At 41.8% G+C, this 25,694-nt stretch overlaps 1 protein-coding gene across 5 annotated transcripts in view; it reads right to left on the bottom strand.

Moving 5' to 3' along the window:
* cnksr2a (connector enhancer of kinase suppressor of Ras 2a) overlaps nucleotides 1-25,694 on the bottom strand; it is a 554,785-nt gene that overhangs the window by 145,126 nt on the left and 383,965 nt on the right. For all 5 annotated transcript variants that reach the window (XM_063050993.1, XM_063050994.1, XM_063050991.1 and 2 more), the window contains one exon: nucleotides 19,123-19,352. In XM_063050993.1, coding sequence (XP_062907063.1) covers nucleotides 19,123-19,352 — 230 coding nt within the window. The remainder of the gene's footprint in view (nucleotides 1-19,122; nucleotides 19,353-25,694) is intronic.

Raw genomic sequence — 25,694 nt, forward strand, 5'->3', positions numbered from 1 at the left:
TCCACTCTTACACATGACCTGGAGATCAGCTCCAATGCAGCACCATCAGATAAACTAATTTGTTAAATTTCCTCTGAACTTGGTTGCAGCTGGTAGTATATTACTATAATTAAGCAATATGTCCCTTCTTGATATAATCTTCTTGATTTTACCTAAACTGCTTCTCTATTCTCCAAAGTAGACTTTTATCGATAGATGCAACTTCCTTCATAAAAATAACTTCCCTAATCTCTACCACTGCTCCCACCATCCCTTATTAATTCCAAGCAAATACATCCAGCTTGCTTTAAGTGCGCTCCATCCCACAGGAATAATCCTGGTTCACCAGTATTTTTAGATTATTAATTAACTCGGTTACATTGTACAGCACAGGAGAAAATAAACCTTGGTTCGTGGCCTAAGATGAAAATCAGAATCAGGTTTATTATCACTGGCATGTGACGTGAAATTTGTTAACTTAGCAGCAGCAGTTCAATGCAATACATAATATAGAAGAGGGAAAAAAATAATATATATAAATAAATCAATTACATATTGAATTACTGAATAGTATATTGAATAGATTTAAAAATGTGCAAAAAACAGAAATACTGCATATTAAAAAAGTGAGGTAGTGTCCAAGGGTTCAATGTTCATTTAGGAATCGGATGGCAGAGGGGAAGAAGTTGTTCCTGAATCGCTGAGTGTGTGCCTTCAGCTTCTGTACCTCCTACCTGATGGTTACAGTGAGAAAAGGGCCTGCTTTGGGTGCTAGAGGTCCTTAATAATGGATGCTGCCTTTCTGAGACACTGCTCCTGAAGATGTCCTGGGTACTTTGTAGGCTAGTACCCAGGATAGAGCTGACTAGATTTACAACCTTCTGCAGCTTCTTTCGGTCCTGTGCAGTAGCCCCTCCATACCAGACAGTGATGCAGCCTGCCAGAATGTACTCCATGGTACATCTATAGAAGTTTTTGAGCATATTTGTTGACATGCCAAATCTTTTCAAACTCCTAATAAAGTATAGCTGCTGTCTTGCCTTCTTTATGACTACATCGATATGTTGGGACCAGGTTAGATCCTCAGAGATCTTGACACCCAGGAACTTGAAACTGCTCACTCTCTCCACTTCTGATCCCTCTATGAGGATTGATATGTGCTCCTTTGTCTTACCCTTCCTGAAGTCCACAATCAGCTCTTTTGTCTTACTTATGTTGAGTGCCAGATTGTTGCTGTGGCACCACTTCACTAGTTGGCACATCTCACACCTGTACGCACTCTCGTCACCACCTGAGATTCTACCAACAATGGCTGTATTGTCAGCAAATTTATAGATGGTATTTGAGCTATGCCTAACCACACAGTCACGGGTATAGAGAGAGTAGAGCAGTGGGCTAAGCACACACCCCTGAGGTGCACCAGTGTTGATCGTCAGCAAGGAGGAGATGTTATCACCAATGCACTCAGACTGTGGTCTTCCAGTTAGGAAGTCGAGGATCCAATTGTAGAGAGAGGTACAAAGGCCCAGGTTCTGCAACTCCTCAATCAGATTGTGGGAATGATGGTATTAAATGTTGAGCTATAGTTGATGAACAGCATCCTGACATAGGTGTTTGTGTTGTCCAGGTGGTCTAAAGCCATGTGGAGAGCTATTGAGATTCTGTCTGCCGTTGACCTATTGTGGCGATAGGCAAATTGCAATAGGTCCAGGTCCTTGCTGAGGCAGGAGTTCAGTCTAGTCATGACCAACCTCTCAAAGCATTTCATCACTGTAGATGTGAGTGTTACTGGGCGATAGTCATTAAGGCAGCTCACATTATTCTTCTTAGGCACTGGAATAATGTGAAATACTCAACAGCTTAGGGAGCTGTCATGAGAGTCATTCTAAAATATCTGTCAATTTGCTAACCTAAAGACAAGCTGATGCTTAAAGAACAACTTGGAGATGAAGCTAAACCTTCTCAGTTTTCTTTTCATACTTTTTGTTTCTTTCTGGAAATGTATGCAACTGCTTTCGGCTAAGATTAATTTTATCTGTAAAATGAACATTGAAACATCGGAACATACAGTGAAATGCGTCATTTGCCTCAAATCAAATCACGAGGATTGTACTGGGCAGCCCACACATATCACCACATCCCCACAACTTTCTAACACATCTTTGGACTGTGCGAGGAAACTGGAGCACCTGGAGGAATCCTACGTGGTTACGGGTATAACATGCAAACACCTCACAGGCAATAGTGGGAATTGAACCCTAATCAATGATCACTGGCTCTGTAAGAGCATTATGCTGACTGCTACTCTACCATGCCACCCATGGGATTACTTGTCCCAGACTGTTCCCTCAACCTACTGTTTAAGAAAACTAGCTCCAATACATTCCATAAATGATCTTTCAGAAAATTTGGTTTGCCTACTTTATATTTAGATTAAAATACAGGATGTGACGCCTGCACTATACTCTGTGTACTCATTTCAAGAGTGCGTTACCAAAATGCTACTTGTATATCTTCTGTCTCACCAGGACTCCAAACATCTTTGATCAATAGTGCACAATGAGCAAAGATGCCTACTGAGTCAACCACACCCCCCCCCCAACCACACTTCAATAAATCAGCCCACCAGACTGATTGCACACAAACCAAAGCTGAAATGTGAGGATCCAGTGGTTTGGTTTGACAACTGATATGGCCAATGCTACAAAAAACTGCAGAGAGTTGTGGACACAGCTCAGCACATGATGGAAACCAGCCTCCCCTCCATGGACTCTTCTCATTGCCTTGTTAAAGCAGCCAGCATAATCAAAGACCCTACCCACTCTGGCCATTCTCTAATGTTCCCACTTCCACTGGGTAGAAGATACATAATTTTTAATTGATAGTGATAATTGTCCAAAGGCAGAGTGATGGTGGCAACCATTAGTCACTAGACCATTAGACGCTAGACCATGGATCTGTGCCTGGAAGGTTTCCAGGACACAAGCCTGGGCAAGGTTTTATCGAAGACCGGCAGTTGCCGATGCAGCAAGTCTCTTCTCTCCACGCCACCGATGTTGTCCAAGGGAAGGGCAAGGGCTGATACAGATTGGCACCAGTGACGTCGCAGGAGTTGCCAGAATGAGGTTGAAGGCAACGTTGGACTGCCTTAGGGACTCCAGATCCAGATTTGTCCTCAGGGTTTACTCCCGAAGCCTTACCCATGAGTGGGTATGGCTGCAAGGCAGCGGAGATTTGAAATCAGAATTTTCCCTCCTTTAGATGGACTGCTTTCCCAGGCTGACGAGCTCCATCTACCTGAAGCACTGGTTTTAAGGTGCCAGGACCCGCCTTCGCCCCTTCTCCTGTCAGTAGAAACAGTTCCGCCGGGCTTAGAGGCTAAGCCACACGAGAAGGCCAGGAATTGGACTTGGTTGTCAGAGGCTATTTGAGGCGCATACCGTGAGGAGCAATTTTAGGTAGTGGGAGCTTGTCCCCACTATCACTCCTCGGCTTGACAACCTTAGGAACGATAAGCAGAGTACATTGTTGAATACAAGTGTTAAAGCACAAAGCCACTTGGGCATTTAGGTATCCTGTGAGAATTGAAGGACCTAATGTTTGTGTATGTTATAGTTTCTTACAGTTTAGAACAAATTACTGATAAACTGTGGTCTTTTATATTCTCCATAACCTTGTGGAGGAGTTGGTGGTTCACTTATTCTGTGTTACCCCCTTTTAATGGCACACTATAAAGGAGGGAAGCAAAATATTATTTTTATATTGTAGCAATCAGTTGCCTAGCAGTGTCTCTCAATGTTTTTGCTGTATTTCTACCTTCAGTTAATTTTATGTCCCAAAGTGGTAGTTCTTTCCTAGTTGGAGAATCAACAGGTTTGAACATAAAGGCTTCCTGCACAGTAACACAGTTAGTGGAACTGCTGTCTTATGGGATCAGAGGCTCAGGTTCACCCCTGACCTCACACAGTAGAACTGTTGCCTGACGGGATCAGGTTCACCCCTGACCTTGAGTGCTGTGTACGTGGTGTTTGCACATTCTCCCTGTGACATTGTGGATTTCTTCCGGGCTCACTAATTTTCTCACACCCTGCACTATTCCCCCCACCCCCCCCCCTCACCAGGACAAAAGAAGTGAAGGTTGTGAGGTTAATTGGCCACTGGAAATGGCCTCTCATGTGTAGTTGGGTAGTGAAATCTGTAGGGAGGTGATGAGAATACAGAATGGGATTAATGCAGGCTTGGTGTGAATGGGTGGTCTTGCTGAACCAAAGGGCCGGTTTCCTTGGTGTAGCTCTGTATGACTCTGTGACATGGAACTGACCAGAATATACAGAGTAATCTTGGGAGAGATTATCATTACTGTCATAACATATACATTAAGTGTGGCCTGGTGAACTGCAGTTTCTCATTGCGATTGTGTTGGCATTGCAGAAAATCTATTAATCACATGGTTGCAAGATGTTATTCAAATTACAAGCTTTTGATTTTATCAGAATAAAAGCCTTTGAGTGACGAGCAGAGCAGGCTGTTTCTGTGCTGTATTACCATCAGATTTATAATTATTATGCAGGTTAATATTACTTCTAAGCCTTTATCATTTTTTCTCTGCACTTCACTTCTTCAACTTACCTTCACTCAGTGGAATACAATGACTGTCTACATTAGTTTTACTAAGCAGCAGTAATTGTGAAAATAACATCCAAGACAACGTAGGTACAGTTCATACATTCAGCTTATTTTCAAAGTGAGAAGAAGCAACTATCATTAGTTTAGGCATTTTTTTCTGCTTGTCAGCACAGGCTGAATGGAGATAAAACAGTACAAAATATAAAAAAAGCTGTTGTAAATAATGCAACATCTTTTTCTGCTGAATGTGCAATAAGCAATATGAAACAAAGCAAATAAGAAGAGGAAAATGTACTAATCACTGAAGCAAAAAGGTCCATTATCCCACAGTGCCAGAGAATTTAATCACTCATTCTATCTATATACTGTACTTGCATACTGCAACATTATGCCTCTTTCACTTACAGTTTTCAGCTGCTGAAAAATTTTATTTCATCAATTTTGTTGTCTTTAGCTCTGATTGAAGTTTATAGATTTCAACAATTATGCATTAATCCAAACTGATTCTAATGGGAACCCATGTGGAGAAGATTTATACCTGCCTGCAAACCAAAGGAATGTAATTGTCCGAGTCCCAGGTTTTCAAGTCAGATTGGATGGTTTCGAAGGAATAAAATATTTCAGAAATAAAAATGACTGCATTATGTTTACCTCTCTCAGCCATTTGTATTTGGGGTAGTGGCCATTTTGTTATCACAGGGAATCTCTTGCATCGATAAAGATTTGATAAATCTTAATTCTTTACTAACATCAAAATGTGGGCCTGGATTTTGAGATCAGTGGTGTTGCGTGAACAAAGTCACCGGAGAAAATTACTGGTTGATACAAAGCAACTTCTTTATTCGACAAAGCAAGGTATAGCAGGCATCATATGGAGATGCATTCAGTCAAAAGGTCTGGCTAACCCAACGTGGGGCTTGATATTTATGTGCTAAACTTCAAACGACATTTCCATATTTACAATGTATAGACAATGCTTTCTTTGAAACTACACATAACCTTCACACTTCCCGATTCACATCCACACCACAGACATCCAAGTGAATTTCAATCAGCATTGTCTGGTCTGGGATTCACGGCTTTTAGAACCCATTTTTCAGAGCTGCACTCCAAATTAAATCCACAATACACTTTCAGACATGAAGACTGGTAGCCAAAGTCGGTTGTTAAATGTATATGTCCAAAACCCAAAAATAACTCTAACACTCAGCAGCAAGCAAGTTTCCTCATTAGTTATTTCAAAGAAATCAACTCACAATGATCTGATCATCTTTATGGAATGGACTTAATCCATAATGGAGTTGGTTTCTGTCAGAAATCAGTTCTGGAGGATACCTGCATCCATTAAAGAAGATGCCGGCAAACTGCATGAGCAGCCAATCACATTGAAAAATTCTCATCAGCAGCAAACAGGACAGAAGGGTAGCATATTTTAAGGTCAATTTTAAATGATTAAAGGAGTGTGAAAAAAGATTGGCAAATAAGTATGTATATAGCAGCTGAAACACAAACCTGTTAAAACGAAAAGAAACATTTAAAAAGTAATTCTGAAGAGTACGCAGCAATACTCATGAGCATACATAAAAACTTTAAAGTTTTATTTATTTCATTTAGAGAAACAGCATGAAATAGGCCCTTCTGGCCTTTTGAGCTGTGGCCTCCCCAGCACACTAACCCTAGCCCAATTACCAGACAACTTACTATGTCTAGTTTACCTACCCAGTAAGTCTTTTGGACTGGGAGAGGAAACCGGAGCACCTGGAAAAATCCACACATTCCACAGGGAAGGTGTACAGAGACTCCTTACAGAGGACGACTGAACTAAACTCCAAGCTCTGACGCTACGCTACCGTGGTGCCCAGTGGTCGTACATGACACTGAAGTGGTAAAGCAAATGAAATCCAGGGCTTACTAATAATGGCATCGAGTCTAAAGGAACCAAGCCGATGTTCAACTCTTAAAATCAATAGCTAAACCACAGCTGGAGCATAGCTCCGATTCTTGTCCGCATACTTGAGGGTAAGAGATAAACCTCTTGAGGGCATGAAGAAATTTAGTAGAATGGTTTGAAGATGAGGGATTTCAGTAAAATATTGAAATTAGCTGAATTGCTTTCCATGAAGAAAAGAAGGTTGGGAGGAGATCTGATAAAATCATCAAAAGGTAAAATAAACTCCTGGTCAGATACGGGTGCATTCAATCTCAGTGGCTTCTACGGGGTCAGCCAAAGGTGTCATTGTCCTTTTCAAATGTATTTTTTTATTATTGCAAGACCCTGCTGGACATTAGAAACTTAATAGTCCTATAGGTCTACCCCATCAGCAAGTTGTTCATTGGCAGGGAAACTGAAGGAGCTGGACTTGGTGTGGATCACGCTGCTGCCTGCATCAGAGAGGCGTTGGAGGAGTCAGTGCATGAAGGCAGCATGCGGTCTAACAGAGAGAGATTGTCTTAGTTGCTTTTCTTGTGAGTGCAAGACCCTGTTGGACGTTGTTAATGTGGAATGCTGCAAGTCCGATTCACTGATTTATAGGCAAACAGCGGGGCAGCTGTGTGGCCTTACTCACAGCGAGGACGAGGCCTCGAGCCACGGTGTTGCCTGTCTGCAGCTGTCCAGGAGAGAGGCGTTGGAGTCAGTGTGCTCCACTGGAGGTGCTGTGGAGTGGAGTCCACACTGGGGTTGGTGCTGCCCCCAAGTGGCAGAAGACAAGCTGTATCATTGTCGACCACAGATTTCTGTAACATTCATGGACTCTGGGTCTCGGACAATTTTTTTCTGTGTGACTATTTTACTGATATCTTACATATGTCATATATTCCTGGTGCCATGTACTGTGTTTTGCACCTTGGCCCTATAGTAACGCCGTTTCATTTGGCTGTATTCATGTATGGTTGAATGACAATTAAATTTGGACTTGACAGACTTAGACAGGGTTAATAGAAATAGTTTTTATTAGTGGATAGTTCAAGAATTAGGGCACAAAGATTCGACGTGATGGGTAAAACACATTGTGGCTTGCAAAGGAAAACGATAACTGCAGCTGAAAACTGCAATTCATTGCTGTTTGATTGCTGAAAGAACGGTAGGTCAGGCCTGCCTCCCATAGAGCCAATTTAATTTGCTGGTGGAAGTAATTTCAAGGCTAAGGGAAAACAACAGGAGGAAGAGGCACTGAAAAGATTGCTCTACTGAGAACCAACTTTAAATTGATGGGTGATTGGCCTTCCTTCTGCATTATAACTGTAACAGCCTGGTTTAAGACCATGCTTTATTTTATTAGAAGTTATGCTGCAGGGTATTTTATTTTCTGCTGATTTTCTCAAAATGCAATGTGTTCCTTTAATTACATTATATAATCAGGTACATTTTTTGCTGTTTTAAAATAATAATTCAGTTGGTTAAGTTAGGTTTATTGTACCAGCCTATAGGATTTGTACTTGTTAACATTATGGCCAATAAGATGTCCTGGAACATTCTAGAGGGAACAGGGAGGCCATTTTTGGGGAGACCGAGGGATCAAAGAGGGAGCAAGAAGCAGAATGGCAATGGAAAATGAACATTGCAGAAGAACATGACGAAACTCTCACAGAACTCATTCAGAAGGAGAGATAACACTGTCGGAAAATCCTTATGCAGACTTTGGTTTCACGGAGAATGTACAGTTAACTTTCACTTAGCTAGTTATCACATGACCCTGGAGAAAGTTCGACACCCTGTCCTCGGACGTTGTGTGGATATTTATTTATGTTTTGCTTGGACTGGGTTTTCAGGTGGAACTCTTCGGTACCGTGAGTAAACAAAGTGAAGTAAACTGGATTGACTATGTAACAATGAGCTCCAATGATTATGTACACATAATAGGCAACTCTATACTGTATGTAATGGGTCCTTTTCTTTATCCTGTTTTATAGTTTAACATATTTTGTCAATACAATTTCAAGTTAAGTTTATACTTGTGTGAGTTAAATTATTGCTTCCCGGTGAAGGGTAAAATTGATTGAGTGTGTCGGCGTTCATACAAGTAATTGCCTTTGTTTTCCCTTAGAAGGAACATTCAATCTTTTATGTTTGAGTTTACCCGGATCATATTTATCCTAGACGTGTTTATTTAGTGAAAATGGCCTTGTCATCATTATTCCCCATGCATTGGAGAGTTATGTTGCCGTTAGGTTGAATTCACAGTAGAAGCCAACTCATTATGAGCCTACAGTGACAGGGTTATATAACAATGCAATGGTACGGAGAAATCCAATGTATTTTAAAATATTTATGAAGAGAATTACAATCAAAATACTCAAACTCTAGATTTGATTGGACCAATGGCTTTGTTCACCAGAAATTATGACTGATCACATCATTAAAAAAATACCATAAACCTTTGGAAAGGTTTTTGTTAATACACTGATTTTCAAGATTTCGATATGGAAGATTCCAAAAAAATCAAACCATGCAGGAGGGTTGAACAGTGAAAACAATTCTGCAATCCTGTGTTAAGTCATGCAGGTACAAAAGTTGTCAATTTCTTGATGGAATGAGAGCAGAGAATATCATCCTCATTAAAACAGACCTGGACTCATATTCTTGTAAGCAATTATGTAAATGAGCAGAAGGCATAAAAGATGCACACAAGCTGCAAATAACTGTTTTTATTGTTTTGAAAGGTGACTTACTGGTTTGATCAAAGTGCTTTGTGAATGCTTTGAATAGTTCTGCAATTTCCTTCTGGGTTTTAAGATGTTAAATGGAAGGCGTAATAAGACCATAAGACATCGAGGCAGAATTAGTCCACTTGTCCCAACAAGTCTGCTCCGCCATTTGATCATGATTGATCCATCTTCCTCTCAACCCCATTCTCCTGCCTACTCCCCATAACCTTTCATGCTCTGAGTGCTGACTAATGGACTTCATGTACTGACTAATCAAGAATCTATCAACCTCTGCTTTAAATACACCCCATGAACTGGCCTGCACAGTCACCTATGGCAATAAATTCCATAGATTCACCACCATTGGCCATGGCAGATTTGAAATCTGGAAGAAAATGTTGAACTCAAATAGGTAAATTGTCTTGGTCCTGCCACGTGCTTGGAGATGGGAGACTGCTGTCTTGCGGAACTGTTCTACGTCTTCCATTTTATGTGTTAGTTGCTTGGTTTGATTAGTATTTTAAAGAAGACACAATGATGCTTCAGGTAATCTGCTGGACTAGAGATCATTCCCGAATAAGTTACCTGTGAGATGTTCTTTGGTTGGATATAAGATGTAGGTTTGTGACTGTTGGAGTCATATCTGTCTTGCATGAATCAAGCTCATTGCTGACTGAGAACCAAGAGCCACGAATTGCTGATTGTCACTTGCTAGGAAGAGGGGATTATGGATGCTGGCCTGGAGCAGAGCCAATAAAAAGGTACTAAAGGTCAGGCACATGACCTATAGCCAATGACATTGGAATGCTACATTTGAATTGATAAAAAATGAATATAAAAGTGGACATTTTGATTGCGTCATCAGTGATAACTCCAGAGAATCACCATCACTAGGCAGAAACCCCAGCCAGGGGCTGGGAGAAGAAAGGGTTGATCATCTGGCTTACAGAGATCTCCTATTTCAGTGTTACAAATTGGAAAAGTTGTCTGAGTGAGTATTGGTACAGGGGGAACAGCAGAATCATATTCTAAGTTGTTGGCCCAGGGTCAACATTGTTATGTTGTTTGTGCAGAGACAATAAAGTGCGAGTTTCGATTAATTATGAGTTGCATAGTGAGTTTCCTAACCTAGTTCCGCTGATGAACTGTCAACACCATGCTCTAGCTAAAAAAAATTCCTCCTTGTGTCCGTTCTAAATGGATGACTCTACTGTGAAGCTGTGCCCTCTGGCCATAGACTCCCCCATTATAGAAGACATCTTCCCTACATTCACTCTATATAGGCTTTTCAACATTCAGTAGGTTTCAATGAGATAACCCCTCATTCTTCTAAATTACAGCTAGTACAAGCCCAGAGCCATAAATGCTCCCTATACGATAACCCTTTCATTCCCGGAATCATTTTCGTGAACCTCCTTTGAGCCCTCTCTAATGTTAGCATATGCTCTCTTAGATAAGGGTCCCAAAACTGCTGACAATATAACAAATGAGGCATCACCAGTGCCTCATAAAACCTCAACATTACATCCTTGCTTCTATACGCTAGTCTTCTCGAAATGAATGCTAATATTGCATTTGCGTTCCTCACCACCAACTCGATCTGCGAGTTAACAGTTAGTGAATCTTGCATGAAACTCCCAAGTCCTTTTGAACCTAGGATTTTTGATTTTTCTCTCCGTTTAGAAATAAATCCATGCTTTTATTCCTTCTATCAAAATGCATGACCATACATTTCCTGACACTGTATTCCATCTGCCATTTCTTCACCTATTCTCTTAATGTGCCAAAGTTCTTCCATAGCCTCCCTGATTCTACAAAACTACCTGCCCCTCCACCTATCTTCCTATCATCTTCAAACCCGGCCATAAAGCCAACAATACCATCATGCAAATCATTGACATACAATACAAAAAGAAGTGGTTACAACATCATCCCCCGCAGTACACCATTAGTCACTGGCAGACAATTTGAAAATGCTCCCATTATTCCCATTCTTTGCCTCCTGTCAACCAGCCAATGCTATATCCATGCTAGTATCTTTCCTGTAAAACTATGGGCTTTTATCTTGCTAAGCAGCCTCATGTGTGGTACCTTGTCAAAGGCCTTCTGAAAATCCAAGTACACAACATCAACCAATTCTTGTTTGTCTATCCTGCTTGTTATTTCTTCAAAAAATTACAACAGATTTGTCAGACAAGATTTTCTCTTAAGGAAACCATGGTGACTTTGGCCTATTTTACCATGTGCGTCCAAGTACCTTGAAACTTCAGCCTTAACTATTGACTCCAACACATTCCCAACTACTGAGGTCAGATTAACTGGCCTATGATTTCCTTCATTTTGCCTCCCTCCCTTCTTGAAGAGTGGAGTGACATTTGCAATTTTCTGGGAATATGCCAGAATCTAGTGATTCTTTTATAATCACTACTAATGCCTCCACAATCTCTTCAGCCACCTCTTTCAGAACCCTGGGGTGTAGTCCATCTGGTCCAGATGACTTGTCTATATACAGACCTTTCAATTTACTAAGTACCTTCTCCCTAGTAATAGTAACTGCACTCAATGCTGCCCTCTGACACTCTTAAATTTCTGGCATACTGATAGCACCTTCAACAATGAAGACTGACACAAATTATTTATTCAATTCATCTGCCATTTCCCTGTCCTTCAGCATCTTTTTCCAGTGGTCTGATAGCTACTGTCGCCTCTAGTTTACTGTTTATATATCTGAAAAAACTTCTGGTATCCTTTTCGATATTATTGACCACCTTAGCTTCATCTTTCATTTTTTACCTCTCCTTATTGTTTTGTTGGTTTTTAAAGGTTTCCTAATCCTCTATCTTCCCACTAATTTTTGTTCTATTATATGCCCTCTCATTTGCTTTTGTGCTGGCTTTGACTTCCCTTATTAGCTATGGCTGTGTCATCCTGTCTTGCAAGACTTTGTCTTCTTTTTGATGTATCTATCCTGCACCTTCTGAATTGCTCCCAGAAACTCCAGCCATTGCTGCTGTACCATCATCTCTGCTAGTGTCCCCTTCCAATCAACTTTTGCCAGCTCCTTGTTCATGCCTCTGTAATTCTCTTTACTCCACTGTAATCCTGATACATTTGACTTCAGCCTCTCTCTCTCAAATTGCGGGTGAATTCTATCATATTGTGATCACTGTCTCCCAAGGGTTCCTTTACCTTAAACTCCCTAATCAAACCTGGTTCATTTCACAACACCCAATCCAGCACCAACAATCTACCCCATCTGGCACCAACAATCATGAATCAATGGTTAGTCAACGATATTGTTTGGTGCATTAGTCTGATTACCCAGACATTTCAAAGGTGTTGTTTTTTATTCTATTCTTATTGTGCGGTTTAAGATGTTAGATCACAAAGTCAGTCTGTTCTCAGGGAAAGAAAGTCCTAAATACGAGTTGAGGGGTATAAATAAATGATCAGTGGGCTCAACCACAAACTGCTCTAAAATAAAAACCATCTTGTAGGCATTCTACAAATTCTTTCTCTTGGGATCCAGCACCAAACTGATTTTCCTAACCTACCTGCATATTGAAATCATTGCCCTTTTGACATGCATTTTCTGTCTCACATTGTAAGTTGTAGCCCACATCCTGGCTCCTGTCCAGAGGCCTATTTATAACCTCCATCAGGGTCTTTTTAACATTGCAGTTCCTTAGCTCTACCCAGAACAATTCTACATCTTCTGATTCTATGTCACCCCTTTCTAAGGATCTGATTTCACTTTTTACCAGCAGCGCCATGCCAGCCTACCTGCCTGTCCTTTGGTACAACGTGTATCCTTGGATGTTAAGCTCCCAACCATAGTCTTCTTTCAGCTATGACTCAATGATGCCCACAACGTCACACCTGCCAATCTTTAACTGCGCTACAAGATCATCTACCTTATTCCATATACTGCATGCGTTCAAATATAACACCTTCAGTCCTGTATTCTTTGGTCTTTTTGATTTTGACCCCTGTTACATTACAAACTAATCACACTGACTGCAATTTTGCCCTATCACCTGCCTGTCCTTCCTGACAGTCTCACTGCACACTGTCTCAACCTATATACCAACTGTCCCATCATCAGCCCTATCATTCCTGTTCCCATCCCCCTGCCAAATTAGTTTAACCCTCCTCAATAGTTCTAGAAAACCTACCCAAAAGGATATTGGTCCCCTTCGGGTTCAGGTGTAACCTGTCCCATTTGTGCAGTACCTACATTCCCGCAAAGAGATCCCAATGATCCAGAAATCTGAAACTCTTACACCCCCCTCGCACCAGTTCCTCAGCCACGAATTCATTTGCCAAACCATCTTATTCTTACCCTCACTGGTGCGTGGAAACAATCTACTGATTACTGCCCAGGAGGTACTGCTTTTCAGCTTTCTACCTAGCTCCCTAAAATCTCTCTTCAGGACCTCCTCCCTTTTCCTACCTATGTTTGGTGTCAATGCGTAGCAAGACTTCTGGCTGCTCATCCACCCCATTGTTAATGCTGTGCACCCGATCAGAGACATCCCTGTCTCTGGCACCTGTGTGGCAACATGCCATCAGAATGCCTCTGTTGCGACAACAGAATCTTGTACCTACTCCTCTAACTATGGAATCCCCAATCACTACTGCATTCCTCTTCTACCTTTCTGAGCAACAGCACCAGACTCAAAGCCAGAGACCTGGTAGCTGCAGCTCCTCTGGTAGGTCATACACCCTCAACAGTATGAGGACAATGGTTACAGGAGTACTCTGCACTGGCTGCCTATTCCCTGTCCCTCTCCTGACAGTCACCCAGATAACTTACGGATGACTAGCTCCCTGTAGCTGCCTATCAATCACCTCCTCTGTTTCCAATAAGCAGCAGCTCCTTGGCAAAGGATTTTAATTCAATTACACTGCTCACCATTCTAATTATAGAGCTTCTCTTTTCCCTTTCCCAGATTCCCATCACAGAATAAGCCTGGTTTCTCTGCCTCTTACTCACTTTCAGATAATTTATTCCAAGCTCTGTCATAAACAAACAGATAGATAATTCAATGTATAAAGAAATAAACAAATAAAGTGATTGAGAGATCAATGATAAATAAGAGTTGCGCGCCCTACTAATAACCCGGGACACTGCCTTCAAGTCCAATGACAGAACAGCTCTCAGAGCAACCAGGAGAAATCTCATCTTAGGCACCAAGAGGGCAAAGGCCATCTACACACAAAAAAATTCAGGGACATCTGTCCGATAACAATCCCTGGCTCATGTGGCTGGACATCTAGGGCATTACCGACCAGGCAAGGAAAAACAGTGTTGACTGTACCAGTGATGCCTCTCTCCCTGATACTCTAAACAACCTGTATGCAGGCTTCGAGCCATGCAACCCAACACCAGTACTAAAGCTACCCCTTCTTCCGGGTGAGCAGCCACTGTCTGCACCAGCAGCAGGTTTGAGAAAGGCCCTGCAGGGAGCCCATCCCAATAAGGCAGCCGGGCCAGACCACATCCCAGGCCGAGTACTCTGGGAATGTGCACAGCAGCACACTGATGTATTCTCAGCCATCTTCAACACTTCACTCATCCACGGTGCTGTCCTCACATGCCTCAAATCAGGCCCCATCATCCCTGTACCGAAAAACCTTACACCTTCAGAACTAAGTGACTACCGCCCAACGACACTGACAGTAAACATCATGATGTGCTTTGAATGGCTGGTAATGGCACATCTCAAAAACTCCATCGCTGCCACATCGGACACTCACCAATATGCTCACCGGCTGGACCACTCTATGACAGGTGCCTAATCTGACATGCACCTAGCCCCAGCACACCAAGAAAACAAGGATACTTGTCAGAATGCTGTTTCTGGATTGCAGTTTGGCATTCAACACTATTGTCCCAGGGACCATGATGAACAAATTTCTACTCCTTAGTCTAAATACACCACCGTACAACTGAGTGTTGACTTTCCTAACAGACAGATGTCGGACAGTCAGGACCCATTATCCCCAACACCAGTGCCCCCAGGACCATTGCTGAACACTCTGCTCACATATAACTACACGGCTAGCCGAGCAGTCACACCGTCCAGTTCACCGATGACACAACAGGGGTGGAGCTCATTACCAACAACAGAGAGGAGGTGAAAGGGCTCAAGGCCTGGAGCCAGGCAAATAGCCTCTTTCTTTAATGTCAAGAGACAAAGGAGATGGTTATCGACTTCAGGAGAACTCGCACCACTTTACATCAGGAGCACAGCAGTGGAAAGTACAAGCAGTTTCAAACTCCTGGGAGTGTACATCACACACAATCTCTCGTGGTACCAGAATACATCCTACACAGTCACAAAAGCTCACCAACGCTTTCTGAGGAGGCTGACGAGAGCTGGACTTCGCACATCCGTACTCATGTCATTCAGCAGGTGTGCAGTAGACAGCACCCTAACAAGGGAATTGCTGCTTGGTATGGAAACTGCATTGCTGTGGACAGGAAGGCTCTGCAATGGGCAGTAAAAACTGTCCAATGCTTCACTGGCACCAGCCTACCCGCCATCAAGGACATTTCTGGGGAAAAGGGCCAGTAACATCATGAAGCATCCCACACACTCAGCTCATGGACTCTTTGTCCCACTCCCATCAGGGAGGAGGCTACGCAGCATCCACACCAGGACCATCAGACTCAAATACAGTTAATCCCCCCAAGTTGTAAGATTGACAACACCTCCACCCACTAACTCCACCACTACTTTATTATTTCCTGTTGGTCATCTTATGTACACTTTAGCATCACTTTATGGATGTACAATCAATCTACATAGATAAACTATCTTAAAGATTTATATTTATTGACTAACAATTATTTTGTTCTCTTACTCTTGCTTACAGGAAATGGTATGAAACAATCTTGATCTTGTCATGCAAAGAGATTACCAGGCTGACGGAACAAAAGACTTGAGGGCTCAAATCCTCCTTGAAGAAACATAACATCCCCATTGACTCTGGTGCTTGACTGCTCAACATACAGAAGGAATCAAAATAATGGTCAGAACCAACTTTACTATCGCTGACAGATGTGAAATTTGTTGCTATGTGACATCAGTACAGTGCAAGGAGTAAAAGTTCCTACAGTGTAAGTTATAAAAATAAATAAATAATGAAAAAGACGAATATCAAGGTAGTGTTCATGGGCTCATGGACTGTTCTGGAATCTGATGACGGAGGAGAAGAGGCTGTTCTTTAAACATTGAGTGCAGGTCTTCAGTAATGAGAAGAGGGCATGTCCCAGATGGTGAGGGTCTGAAACGATAGATGCTGCCTTCTTGAGGCGCTGCCTTTTGAAGATGTCCCTGACGGTAGAGAGGACTGTCCCCATGATGGAACTGGCTGAGTGTACAACACAGTGAAGCCTCTTGTGATCCTGTCCATTGGAAGCTCCATACCAGGCTGTGATGCAACCAGTCAGAATGCTCTCCACCAAACATCTGTAGAAATTTTTGTGTCTTTTGTAGCATACTAAATCTCCTCAAACTGCTAATGAAGTAGAGCCGCTGGCATGTCTTCCTTGTGATTGCATCAATGTGTTGAGATGTTGATGCCCAGGAACTTGAAAGTGCTCACCTTTTCTAGTGCTGACCCCTTGATGAGTTCTGGTGTGCGTTCTCCTGACATCCCCTTCCCTGAAGTCCACAGTTAATTCTTTGGTCTTGCTGACATTGAGAGTGAGGCTTTTGTTGTGACACTACTCAACCAGCTGATCTATCTCACAACTGTCTTATCATTATCTGTGATTCTGCTAGCAACAATGGTGTCATTGGCAAAATTATAGTTGCCATTTGAGCTGTGTTTAACCACACAGTCACCAGCGTAGAGTAGGGTAATAGGCTAACCATGCATCTTTAAAGTGTGCCTGTGCTGACTCTCAAACAGGAAGAGATGTTCCTACTGATCTGTACTGACTAAGATCTCCTGATAAGGAAATTGAGGATCCAATTATTGCGGAGGTATAGCTGCCCAAGTATTGAAGAAGTATTTGCGATGGCGTTGAGAACATTGGGACTAAGCACCAAAAGCACACATATTTGTGGAAGTGGTAGAAGAAGTGCAGCAGCTCTCAAGCCACTTACTTCAGCCCCACTCCTATCTCACTCCTTGATCCAGCTGTGGAAGAGTCTGCAGTACTCATATTGTCTTCATTAGCTATCTCTGAAGCTACAGAATAGCAGTCATCCTGAATCCTGGGAAAGCCTGACAAGACCAACCTTTTAACAACACTGATGGAAGAATGCAGTTCTGAAATGCTAAATCTGCTTCTCTCTTCATGGATGTTGCCCTTTCTGGTGGGAGCTTTGAGTAATTTCTGCTTGTCTGCTGATTCATGGCTTTGGAAAAGTCTGGTCCTTCTATCTTCAAATAATTCCTTCAGGGAGCACATTGCATCTGGGTATGAATTTCTAGACCCAAACCTCTTTTGCTTCCTATTTTAATTGGTCATGGTTCAGTACAGGAGGAGTATGGTTTAGGTATTGTACATTGGACAAATCTTAGGAGAATAAACCCTGCAGTTGAATTTTGTGGTGTACATTTGCATGGTAGACATAGATGTGTATGTGCATATATGCATAGATGTATGCATGGACTGCTTCAAGCTGCATGCAGAAAATTATATCAGTAGCAAGTTGAGACTAGCACTTAGTTACTACGGAACTTAGAAGTTGTAGACCGATTATTTTCAAAGGAAAATCTACGCCATGAAAGAAAACACAGTAGAAACTTACATGGCTGATGCAAAGAATGGAAAGGCAGGCAAAACCTTATGGCTCCTTTCACTGGGGCAGGAAAGACTGAGGAGAGACTTAGTAAAAGCTTTTTAGAACAATCAGATTTTAATTGGCTAAATGCTGAAAGCCTATTTTCTCTGACTGTTCTGTCAGAGGACAGTTCACCACATCAAAATTATTACTAAGAGGAGTTAGTAGTATCTCTACATTAAGTTTGATGGATCATGGAACATTAAACTCAGGGGGTACACTGCACAGAGAATGCTGCACACGGGCGAACACCTTACTCCATCTCCTTTTGGAGAAAATGAATCTGTTTGCGATGTTCTGTGTCAAACCTTGGTGGAGAAGAGAATGGAGGCTATGAACCTTAGTATGGGTAAGGGTTAACCATGCAGCAAATTAGACAGAAGAAACTGACAACTAGGACTTTAGAGCCAGAAAATTACACACATTAACTATAAATCATTCTGGACCTCTGCAATCAGCCTTGCATTTGTCAGGACAGAATCATTATTTGATTTCAACTCAACAATATTTATTGTGACAGAACAATAATGTTCTGATCAATGAAATTACTCAGTGGAATACCTGTAACATTATAGGTACTACAGGATACTTTTCTCTGAGCATAATAACACCATAATTAACTACAATGTATCATGAATTCTATTCCCCTGGATCACCACTATCCACATATCTTCAGCAAAAATGATGACCAATTTAACAGATGAATTATTGTAACTTCATAAATTATTTGGCAGTGAATTAATACCACCATCTGAAATTAGTTTCTAAATAACACCCAGATTTATTGTCTGTGATCATCCTTTTGCAATATGAAACACAGGTACAATTTACCATAGACGGTACTTCTATTGCTTTAGTCAGTCAACACTAATTAAACATGATACATTTCGTAACTTTTATTGCCTCTAAATGTCTATAAGGAACGATAGGTTTTGTAAGTCACTGCTTTTCTACTAAGCATTGATTCATTGGGAAAGAGCATACTTAAGTGAACAAAGGAACTTTTCAAAGCAAACTTCCGAGTCAGGGATTGCTCGAGACAGGCATAAAGTTATCATTCACTTACGTGGTAGAGAGTGATGGTGTTGGTTTCTGGCAGAGGTGTACTCAGGGACTCCTGTCGAACAGCATCTAGATGTACCGGTGTTGGCAAGGCGTAATGACTGATGGGGTGATTAGGACTGCCTAACTTGTCACTCTTCTTTCTGGATCTTTTGCCTGTGTCTCTTTTAACTAAATACTCCTCTTGAATGATAGGGATCTTATCATCACTCATGTACCTCATTAGCGAGCTTTCTAAATTAACAGAAATAATGCACAATAAACAACAATGGCATGAGCAATCAACTTGTACATGAACTTCTCCTACAAAATATAGAATGCATTCTGAAATTATGTTAGATATCAAGCGTATTTTTACAATAAGAAGACATACAATATAATTTGCAACACACACAAAATGCTGGAGGAATTCAGCAGATCAGGCAACATATATAGAGGGGAATAAACAGTCAACATTTCTGGCATAGACCCTTCATCAGGACCTGAATTTTGTGTGCTTATTGCTCAAGATTTCCAGCACCTGCCTGCAGAATCTCTTGTGTACATACAATATTGTTTTGTTTTCAACAGCTAATTCATTTTCCACCTGAAAAATTTTACTGTCTCTTTTTCAGAAATAAAATATCAAAATTACTATAATTTTCTTGGGAAAAACACAGGCTTCTAAGAGATCTGCATTTTCTTCTTGGTGATAAATATTATTAAAAGCTCACAATTTTGCTGAATGTCTTCTGCGCAATCATCTATGGAGGGAGAGGAGGTGGTGACAGCAGTGATCCTAATTCTGCCCAAACTTTATGTTTGTGCTTTGATGGAAGAGTGGTCATCCTACTGCTACAAGTTTCTAAGCTGTCATACCAGCTTCCTCGACCAGGATAGGTGAAGATGTGATGTGCTAGACTTTTTCCGGTATACAGTGCAGAAAACAGCACTGTAACAGAAAGGGAGCAATGCACTGAAAGTGGGGAGCAATATCTGCAGAGATTTTTGAGAAGTAGCTGGGAAGGAGACTGTGAAAAAAAAGCAGACCCTAGATATTAATTAAGAAAAATAGCTGTCAGCCAAACGGGAAAAAGAGATCATCAGCTGATAGAACCAGCTATCATACTCTGTGGGAAATTGTATCCATGAATACAACTGTTGAGTGGTTATCTGAATGCCAGTGGTACTAACACGACACAGTCCTGAACTGACACAAGACTGACTGCAGAAATGTTGAATGAGAAAGCGTTGCAAGAAATATACGAACAAACTGTTCAACATCTTGGCTTTAATTTCTTGCACCTTCATGCAGAATGCCAGATGTTCCATAGTTAATGGTAAGCTTACGTGTCTTGTAGGTTTAATATTGTTTTGCTGTACTCTTTGAAAAGATTAAACATTGATTATGCTCTCTAGAATATTTCCAAATTTTATTTTGATGTACTGTATTTGAATTAATTTTCAGGACATCCGGGCATTCTTCACTTTCTTGAATCGCACCTGAGTTAGGCAGAACAGCAAGAAGATGGCATGATGAAATTCACTCTCATCTCCAACGCTCAGTGTTGATGTTCTCACTACATCTTTTCTTTACATATTCAGTTTTGGGATCTAAGCATTGCTGGTGAGGCCAATATTTAAGGCGCCAAGGCAGCGTAGCCGTTAGTGCTATGCCATTACATTTCAGGACGTTGGAGTCCAATTCTGACACCACCTGTAAGGAATCTGTACCGCCTCCTCGTGGAAAATGTGGGTCTTCTCTGGGTCCTCTGGTTTCTTCCCACAGTCCAAAGACATACAGGTTAGTCTGTTAATTGCTCATTGTAAATTGTACTGTGATTAGGCTAGGTGAAATCAGGGGTTGCTGGGCAACAGGGTTCGAAAGGCCTATTCTGCACTGTATCCCTAAATAAATCAATAAGTTTATTGCCTATCCTTACTTTCTTTGAGAAGGCGGTAGTGCAAGTTTATGAAAAGGAAGTGGGCAGTAATAATCCACCCTATCTTTTTTTTTGCTTTCTTCAAATGAAGTTCCTTTCTGAGATAGGTGAGGAAAATGTCATTTGGGTAAAAAAAATCCCTCAGCAGTGACCATTTATCCAACTCAATAGCCTGCATATTCTTACCTTTGCCAGAACCATTTTCAGTTTGAGATCTAATGTCTAGGTATGCCCTGGATCATCAGTGTCCTGTATTACTTTAACATTGCTTGACCTTTTGGATGTCAGACAACAATGTGGGACACAACACAACCAGCAGTTCCCCCATTGGGAACTGGTTTTTATCTGGTGGCAAGCAGTTGTGAATGCTGATCCACTTTGGGAAGTGAAAGGAAGCGCAGGCTGAAATTTGTGAAGTTAAGAACTCATCTTTCCTTCGTTGTCACTTGGCTAGCAATTCTGTGGGGGCAACTTCATAACCTGGAGTGGAGTGACTCAAACATCTTCTCAAGGGTGATGAAATCGGGATTTTTAAATCCAAGTGTTACAAGCTACGTGCATAGCATGAGAATAAACAAAAATAGGAACACATAAATAGTCCACTGCACTCATAAAAACTCATTCCTTCCGTTAAATTCTCAATCTAAGGACCAGTCGTCACCGAATTATATATTGCTGATGGAGATACAGCAGGGAAGAAGACTGCCATTAATGTCAGGATTGTGGGAAATTGGGGTAATTTTCTCCTTAGCTCGATACAGTAGTCCTTATTGCAATTTCTTTAAGAAGCTGAACTAAAAATGGTAATTGCTACTCCTGGCTGGTCACAGCTTTACAGTTCAAGCTAACTTGAGTGTTATATCTGACTGCTAAAGATGTATCCGCTGATCTCATCGGATTTTCAACATGCCCTGTCTCAACTGGCTCCTAGTGTGGAATTATTGTATAGTAATTTTCTCTGCATGAAGCTGTTGTGTGAGCTAAACAGGGAAAGCAGGCACAAAGTTCACCATGTTGAGCGGTTACGTATCCGATGAGTCAACCTCTGCTCTAGGACTGTGCCCAGCGGGATGATGGTTGACAGGCTCACACCACTCGGAGATATCATCAGGGATATGCAGGACAGGAGGGAGGACACATCTGTATTTCTATGTTATCTTGACTGTCCTGTTGTACGTATTATTTATTATAAAATACTATAAATTGAACATTGCACATTCAGACGGAGACGTAACAGAAAGATTTTTACTCCTCAAGTATGTGAAGGATGTAAGAAATAAAGTCAATTCAATTCAATTCAACACTTGTCTGGTCAGCTTGGACCTAGTGAAGTCCATTGACAGAGTATCATGGTCAGTTTGCTCTCTAAAACTGGGTTTGGATGGGAGGTGTGTAACTGGATACAATCGCTGAATAGAGACGCCTGTTGCACAGCCAAATTAACAAGTAGGAAACAGAAAACTTCACAATCAAGTCTGGAGTCAGGCCAGGTTGCCCTCTCTCCTCTGCCTCACTTGCATATTGTTCTGAGCCCTTTGCTGAATCCATCAAAAAAGGCATGGACATAAAAGGAGTCACCTTTCCTGCACATGGACAACTTGGTTGTCTCCTGCTCGGCCAACACGGTGAGGAACAGTGTGAACTGGCTTCAGGAGTTAGCGTCAACTGCAGTAGAAGAAGGCCAGTTCTTCATTAATGGGTCTGACCAATCCTGTGTCCCTTTGTCTAGTCTGAAGGTGCTAGAATATAGCTCAGTGAGCTAGGATGTACACCAAGGAACAGGTGAAGTATCCAGCCAATACCAACCAATAGTGGGAATACTCCTCTTACTGTGCGAATGCATCTGGTTACCAGTTGCAAGGTACTCCCGGTGTTACACCCGCATTAGGCAAAGTCCAGATCGTACTACAAAATGAAGGAATGTTTTGTACAAGTTTTCAGGGAATGAAAAACAGTAACAACTATAATTCTTTGTCACGGTCTGGTCCGTGAAGTCCGCATTATGGTTCACGGTCTGGTCCGTGGATTCTGTATTCTGGCTATTCCTTTATGCCCTTGTTCAGTTGGGCACCTTAATTGAGGCACCTGATTCTCGTTTTGGGCTGACAACATAAATAGCTCTGGAGTCCAGTGATTCCTTGCTGGACCATCCCTGTCAGTAACCTCGTCAGAATCCCCGTCAAGTTAACCTGTCGGAGTGAGACCAGAGCCGTTGTCTGTAGTTCCTGGGCCGCGTTGAGGGCTTGCTGCTACTTGGAGCCTTTTTGTGTCAAGATAAAGAACAGTCTATCGTTGTGTGATTTTGTCTCTCCATGTTCTCTCCTCTGCTGGGTAGGTCCGGCCGTTTGCTGCTACCCTGAGGGGGGAATGGTCTCAGTGTTTTGTGCCCTGTGTCTTAGAATAGTTCCGGCTCTATGTCCTGTGTCCAAGGAGGTGCCCTGGGTCAGTGTTTTGTGCCCTGTATCTAAGAAGAGTTCAAGCTCTATGTGCTGTGTCTAAGGAGGAGCCCCTGCTCAGTGTTCTGTGTCCTGTGTCTAAGTCAAGTCTGAGCCTAGTCCAAGTCAAGAGTCAAGTTCTAAGTCCAAGTCGAGAGCCAAGTTCCAAGTCCAAGTCTGAGTCCAGTCCAAGCCAAGTCTGAGTCCAGTCCAAGCCAAGTCCAAGTGCAAGTCCAAGCCAAGAGCTAAGTCTAGACCCAGGTACCGAGTCCCTGCCAAGACTCGAGTCCTGAGTCATGACCCGAGTTCCCTGTCAAGTTCAAGTCCAGGTTTCCTGGTTTGTCACTGTTCGTCTACCTTCATATTATCATTTTGTCCTCGCTCCTTGGCTTCCCTAGCATTCTTAATAAACACAGTCCAGTTCCTAGTACTTCAGTGTCTGTGTCTTGCATTTGGTTCCGCTTCCATCACCCCCTTATGGCATTCTTATCCTGATGCTACCTTTATCGGTAGCGGTACAAATACTGAATGTTACTATGTGTTGAATGTCTACCTGCCCCAAGAGTAGAGAAGACATGATATCTTGCTGCATACTAGTCTGCTCAGCTGGACTGTGATGCTCCGTTAGATCTTCTGCTTGTAGAAATCCTTCTGCTGAAAAACACCTGGGAGCACATCAATCAGCGGCCATCTGCACAGAAACTCCTTGAGATATGCAGGAAAAGGAGATGATGGGTTCTGTCATACGGTTATCTGAGCAGACCGTGAAAATCATTTGGCAGAATGCCTCATCAGCAGGACTTCCAAATAAGCACCAAGAATTTGCTTGGCCAATGGTGAAAAGAATCTTCCTGTCAAATCTCTGTGAACGGTTGAAGAGTCTCCATTCCACCACATGCTGTCCTACAGATGGTCGTGTACGGATGTATCGTCTCCTGCAGTGCTCTTTTGGCATAAAGGTCTGAAAAAGGATGTGCTGGTATTTAGAGACAAGAGAGAATGAAGATGATGTAGGTCTTGATCTGAAATATTGACTATCCCTCTGCCTCCACAGATGCTGCCCGACCTGCTGAGTTCGTCTAGCAATTTGATATTTGCTTTAGCAGTCTTTATCTTGAGCTGCTCAACATGGGACTGCTGTTCCCAGCAGCTTGGAGGAGAGAAACATTTGCTACCACTGGAAGTTAATCATCTCAGTGAAAGGTACCACTCTGCTTGAAATTGGCTGGTCTTCCAGTGTAATAATCTGCCCACAACCAAATATAGCTGACTGGCACATTACAAGGGCTACGTACTGCGAGACACAATGAAGCTCAATGCAGCTCCCTTCCTCGGACTTCCCAGGGGAAGGCCACAGCTTATGGATCTGAGGAACTGGACACTATGGAACCCACGTCTGTTAAAGGAGAATTCAGTTGTTTTCTAGCACGGATGCTGACAGAAGAGGGATTTAAAAAAAAAACTTGCAGTGCAAGAAACGACTTCTATAAGAACTAATAATGGAGTCAAATACAAAAATCAATCTTCCACCAAAATAAATTACATTTTGCCCAGAGTTTTCCAGCTGAAGAACAGAATTTGAGAGAAGAATGCAGTTAGAGCAGTACATTTGTTTACCCACTCTGTAAGAGGAACATAGGGGAATATCCAGGAATGTCACAACTGACATTGGGCAAGTTGCTCACCAGCTTCATTTTCTCAAATAATTCTTAGCTGCCAAATGGAGCTGTGCTACAAATTGTAAAAGGATATGGCTTACATATCTCTCAAAATCAGTGCTTATATCTCTTATCTTACAATGGTCTAGGTGACATGCAATTCCCTAGATTTAATGTCTTCACTAGATTTTACAACTGGAATTAGTTTAAATACCCAGCTATTGCATATTGCAAAAGCTACAGTTTAAGTTTAATCCAATTAATTAAAATCATAATAGTACACACAGAGAAAAAGAAGAGAACTCAGTGGAAGTTTTAAAATCAGTTTGAAATGTCTGTCATTTACAACAGAATGTCAGGGAGGCAAATTATTTGTAGTGATTCTGTTGGCACCAGAACTCAATTGGTCATAGTAAAAATATCAAAGACTCTGTTCAAGATGTTGTATCATGGCACTTAGAAAAATTCCAACTGGACAGGCAAAGTCAACCCAGCATTATGGAAAGGACATCATATATGATCAGGTTTACTGTAGTTCTTTAAAGAAGTACCATATGCTGT

This window comes from Mobula hypostoma, chromosome 6 (genome assembly GCF_963921235.1).
Source record: "Mobula hypostoma chromosome 6, sMobHyp1.1, whole genome shotgun sequence".
Lineage (NCBI taxonomy): Eukaryota > Metazoa > Chordata > Chondrichthyes > Myliobatiformes > Myliobatidae > Mobula > Mobula hypostoma.